The following is a 6,000-nucleotide window of genomic DNA, read 5'->3' on the forward strand; positions in this document are numbered from 1 at the left end:
AACTCCAGCAGCCACTGCTGAGAGCACCGTGGCAGTGTAGCGCAGGGGATAGGCAAGGTTGCAGGCCTGATTCCCAGGTGGGCCACCACTGAATATCCTTGAACAAGATACTCTACTTGGCCGTTTGCATGCTCAGCAATTTCACAGGCACAATGGGCTGCCAAGAGCCTAAGACTGTGAATGTAGCAAAGGAGGAAGCGTTCTGTCTGTCCTGGAAAAGGGTGAAGTCACAATGCTTCGAGATTTGCGGTGACCTCACAAACAAAATCCAGCTGTGACCAGCTTGAAATACCAGCCACCGGCGGTTTCAAAACATAGCTTGAGCTGGTCAAAACATGTTGAGTATGGAGCTGGTCTAACTGGTCAACCAGCTACCAACTGTTTCAAAACATAGCTTGAGCTGGTAAAAACATCTTGAGCATGGAGCTGGTCTATCAGGTCAACCAGCTACCAGCTGTTTCAAAACCAAGCTTGAGCTGTCTTTTTCAGCAGGGAATTCACAGCAGTACAGGCTCTGGGACAGTTTTCCCAAGGCCGGCATTGTCCCAATGGGAAATCCATGGCTCTTTCCATCACAGCAGATTTCCAGAGCTGCGAGCGTCCCTTCCCGCCCGGAACTGCCGTTTCCACAGGCGAGACCCGTACGGCTGCCCTGGGAGCCCGGGATGCTGCTGCTCACATAACGGTGGAGGGCGTGAGTTTACGGGCGCTCATTGTGAGGGCGTAATGCAACGCTGTGCGTAAATCAGCGCTCGGACAACCGCCGTGCCCGCAGCTGGTCAGCGGGCCCTGAGAACGTCACACCGCAGACACGTATTTCTGAATACAGAATGGCAAATACCCCTTCCTCAGTCCAAATACTAATTTTAACTAATTCGCAAGGAGGGGAGGGGGGGGAGTTAAGTGTCGGTTTGTGAGAAAGGCCGTTTGGGAATTTTATTAGGACATAAACACACCCGACACCCACATTCATTCGGATATTAATGAATATGAATAGATACCTAGATAAAGGGCAATTCCATTAGAATCCAAAGAACCAATTACCCTTTCAAATAGTACACTTTCACAGTTTCGTTGGTGGATGACTCCACCCTGTTGTTATTTGTGCTCAACACCCACTCCACAGATCACACTTCACCAATAAAAATGAAAGTGAAATTATGCCTCTGACTTCGTACGATGACTTGCACAAACACAAATACCTCTTAATGAGATGCAGTGAATGACAAATCAAATGCATTTTTTTTTTTCCCCGGGACAATTTATTCCGAGTATTTATCTGAAAATAAATCTAATTTTTAGACAAACCTTAATACCACAATACAAAAAATGGTATTTAGAGGCGTAACCTCGCATTTTAACCTCAGCCATAATGTTCAGCCTACACTGACTGGCCTCCGTTGCCAAGGTCTGTGACACGTGCTTAGTCTTCTGTGTCAATCTCTCTCCCTCTATCTCTCCCTGTTTCACTCTCTCTCCCTCTATCTCTCCCCCCAACCCCCCCCCCCCACCTCCTATTTCCTGATGAAGAGCACTAAACAAATGCACTTACTTCATAATATTGAACTTATCCAATTGACTCGGTAAGTGTTAAGACAGTTTGGATTAATGTGCTAACCGAATAACGTCAAGTTACGGCATCCGGCGGACTGCTGCGTGTGCAAGTAGAGATGCGTGAAACGCTGCTGACACTGTGGTCAGCAGCACTGCGGTGAACACGAGGCTCGCCAAAGTCAAGTCCGGCACACACACACCACCCCGAGGAGGGGAGGTTGGACCCTGACAGCGCTGTATATCAGGAACGCTGTATACCAGGAACGCTGTATACCAGGAACGCTGTATACCAGGAACGCTGTATATCAGGAACGCTGTATATCAGGAACGCTGTATACCAGGAACGCTGTATACCAGGAACGCTGTATATCAGGAACGCTGTATACCAGGAACGCTGTATACCAGGAAGGCTGTATACCAGGAACGCTGTATATCAGGAACGCTGTATACCAGGAATTCTGTATATGAGGAACGCTGTATATCTGTCTCTAAACAAGCCGCCAGCCTCCTCCACACAAGGCACAGCAAACGTCTGCCAAAACCGCCACAAAACAGCAGATGGAGGTCACTGCCTGACGCACTGGCACAGTCAGAGTGGGTGGTGGTGGTGGTGGTGGGGGAGGGGGAGGGGGGGGGGAAGGTTGTGCCATGTGTGATATTAGTGGGAGGCTCCTCGGGACTTTAATTTGACCCTTCACCTGAGGAACACCACTCCAGGTATGTGGGACACCATTACATCACCATTCCATTACATTACCAGTGCCATTATATTTGGTAAATGGTAAATGGCAGGCATTTATATAGCGCCTTTTATCCAAAGCGCTGTACAACTGATGCTTCTCCATTCACCCATTCATACACACACTCACACACCAACGGCGATTGGCTGCCATGCAAGGCCCCGACCAGCTCGTCAGTACTTGGGGGTTAGGTGACTTGCTCAGGGACACTTCGACACAGCCCGGGCGGGGGATCAAACCGGCAACCCTCCGACTGCCAGACGACTTCTCTTACTGCCTGAGCCATGTCAGTGCATTACACCTGACCTGGGTCAAATACGTAATTATTTTGGATTCAAATCATTGTCTGTGCACGATTTATCTTGTCTGAAGCAACTGAGCCAGCCAGGAGGACAAGAACATGAGGTTTGTACTCTTTGAGAGTATTTCATAGGTTCCAATATGCCAGACAAGCTCAGTACAGTGTAGAAAAGTACTTACTGGCATTTAGAGTGACTTACACAACCTTAACCATTTTTACATAGTGTCCATTTTTCACAGCGGGATACATACTGACTCTGTACAGGATGAGGGCACAATAGCAGTGTCCTGCCTGGGAATTGAACCCGCAACCATTTGGGTTACAAGCCCAGTTTCCTCCCCATTATCTAACAATCAGGTGGACCAGGTGGGACCTCAGCACAGAGCCCGCCATCTTGGCTCCGGACCAGAGGCTTACTCAGCCCACTGCTCCAACAGACATCCAAGGCCTCCGCTATCGTCAGAGTCCTTTTGTCATTGAATGCACTGGGTAGTCCTTGAGGCTGCAGAAAGTGAAATACTAAATCGAGGGCACTTCCATTCCAGCGTCAGGCTCCCCCTTGGTCCCCCTTGCGTTACAGTGCCACGGGGACCCACATTCATGCTTCAGTTTTCCGCAAATAAACTCTTGGTCCCTCGCCAATTCACTGTGTCAAAGGGGGCCGACTGCCAGGCCAACCACACCTTGCAACGGCTGAGCAGTGGTGGCCTGAGGGCAGGTAACATAAGTCACCAAGCAAGAGGTGCAAACACACACTCGCACTCATACACTAGAACACATGCACACACACACACACACACACACAAGTGTGCGCACACACATTCATACACAGGCACACACACACACACACACGCCACTCTTGGCCCGGACGGGTGCCTTGGCGCTTAAATGAGACAAACGGCGTGGATTTTACCACCATAGCAACAGCGCTTAGCGGCAGCGCACAGACCGCACAACATCTGCCGAACCTGCACAAACCGTCCTTCCCTCCACCAGCTTCATCACCATTGTCTTTCCTGGATTATGCCCGAGAAAAATGAAGGGATTTGTAAAGCAATTTCGATTCACTGGATAAGCAAAAAACCTGTCATTTTACCCACAATCCTCAGCGATTGCTTTGGCTAAGCTCCCGGTACCTGGATTGAGGGCCCTTGTAACAGATGTCTCGGTCCTGTCCTAAAACATGATCCCCAACATAAAAACATGCTATGTGAAATTCCATCGGAGCAAAACTAGTCTGCAGTGCCTTTTGGTTATGCTAACAGAAGCCCCATCACCTTAATACACATAAAAGTGTTTCATCGTAAATTTCAAACCATACTACTGTTCCCTTTCCAAGTGAATTGTTTTTTTTCTTTCAGCAAGAACTACCCTGCTGCACATTTCAGTGAGTCCACCATTTTGGTCAGAGCAGGGAATTTCCACATTCTCTCTCAGCTCCCTCATCTTCCATCTTTGAATACAGTACATGCAGACATTTGTCTCTTTGTAACGATTCCATTGTTTGGGAGATAGCAAAATATATATGCTTTTATTAATGCTGTTATTATTTTATTTTTTTCATCAGCCTGGAATAAGCAGGAATGGCGAAATGCTGATCGTTTTCCACACAGAGATGAAAGGCCTACAGCAGCGTCATCAACCATCCAGCCTAACATCTGTCTCCTCTGGCAGTTCAACGGATACGGAACTCAGACTGGCTCGCGTTTTTTGCTGTGTGTCAGCTTTCTCAAAATGTTGCGGGTATTAAGGATGATAATGTGTTTTGCATAAATCTGCTAAGATTTGACCCATTATTAATCCTTGAGTAGACACACAACCGCATTTTCCATGATGCATAGGCCTACAGAAGCCTCCATGTAACTGAAAACGCCGCACGCACGAAATGTTAGCTTCCAATTTGTACATATAACGAACCAAGAAAACAGCATAGGCGACGTCAAAACAACAAACGTCATTGGATTATTTATTCATGTCGAAGCATGTTCGCCCCCAGCCGTGATCAGTACAATGCCCCGGCTGAACAATATACAATACAAAGACAGGTGGAGTGGTCTGTTTTAGGATCCAAATTTTTTTTTTCAATTAGTCTTTAGGAAACACCCCCCTATGGAAAAAAGCAAGGCCCGCCTACAGCAATAAAGACGTTCGACAAATTTATATGTCCATTTATCAAAGCGACGTCCCAGATGCCCCCCAACCCCTCCTCTTTTCCTCCCTCTTCTCGCTAGCCCCAGCAAAACAGGGCAGATCGAGCTAATTGTAAGAGCAATTTATTATGCAGTATCAGTTAAATGCAGCCTAAATAAGTGCAACAGCAATATTAAAATCTAGTTTTAAAAAATTGCCAACGCGTACGATACGGGAGATCAGATTTACTGTTTTTTATTCTAAGTGGCACGACTTGCCAGTGCATCAAATGCCAGTGTCGACGCAGTCTTTTGCAAATGGGTCTGCTATGTGCACCAGATGATAACCTACATCTCAGTAGAAACAATAAGGTTATTTGCGAGGTGGCGAGAACCGTCCGTATCATTTATTCAAACATAAGATGAGCACAAATCAAATTTGAGAGTAGACAGGCATAATAACCACAAATATAAATATAAATAAAACATAAAACGTAATTCAAATCTTACCTCGACGTTTCCCCAACCGCCGATGGACATCAGAGTCACTGAAAGACATAGCACCGTAAGGGCCATTTTCTCCTGCTCGGTTTTTCCCAAAAGGAGTTATTACTTGTCTCAACCTAATATGTGCCGAAAGCCGTGTATCTTGGCGACAGCTACCGCAATGGTGCCAGTCTAAGTCGGTGCCTGCCTCGGATATCGCTCGTCCTCCAAGTACGTCTAGTCGCCGTTCGCAGTCGCTCTCCTCTGCGCTCCAATCGCAGCTCGCGCTGTTACGCTGGTAGAACCAAGCCCTTTTCTGGTCGCCTCGACCACATTCGCGCAATGGGCTCGCTTCACCCGAAGATATTGGCCAGTGTGTTTATGAGAGTCACGAATGCGGTTCGGTGAGGTGGGATAGAGGGACGCCTACCGGAGACGGAGAGGAAGGGAAAGAGGGTGGATTTCCGTCGGCAGAACAGTGCGTTGTCTCTGGAAAAAACCTTTTTGTTCACGAATTATATCTGTCGTTTTGTCGCGTCTGCCCCACCGTTAAACACTTTTTCAGTTTTCACTGTATTTTAGGACATACTTTTATTTATTTAGTAATGTATTTACTTATTTATTAATTACACCATAGCTCCACCAGTACTGCTCTGAATTTACAAACAAAACACAAATATCCTTCTGATTTTGGATAATATTTTAGGTATAATATTGATTTTCTATTTTCTATTTTTCTTATATCAGGCATCCCCATTGTCAGACATAATGAAAAACTGTTCAATACTAA

The 6,000-nt window shown here is 46.6% G+C and overlaps 1 protein-coding gene across 3 annotated transcripts in view; it reads right to left on the minus strand.

Moving 5' to 3' along the window:
* aplp1 (amyloid beta (A4) precursor-like protein 1) overlaps window positions 1-5,556 on the minus strand; it is a 53,088-nt gene extending 47,532 nt beyond the window's left edge. For all 3 annotated transcript variants that reach the window (XM_061238981.1, XM_061238975.1, XM_061238988.1), the window contains exon 1: window positions 5,235-5,556. In XM_061238981.1, coding sequence (XP_061094965.1) covers window positions 5,235-5,300 — 66 coding nt within the window. In that variant the 5' untranslated portion in view covers window positions 5,301-5,556. The remainder of the gene's footprint in view (window positions 1-5,234) is intronic.
* Window positions 5,557-6,000: the final 444 nt, after the last annotated feature.

Source organism: Conger conger, chromosome 1 (genome assembly GCF_963514075.1).
Source record: "Conger conger chromosome 1, fConCon1.1, whole genome shotgun sequence".
In the NCBI taxonomy this organism is placed as follows: Eukaryota; Metazoa; Chordata; class Actinopteri; order Anguilliformes; family Congridae; genus Conger; species Conger conger.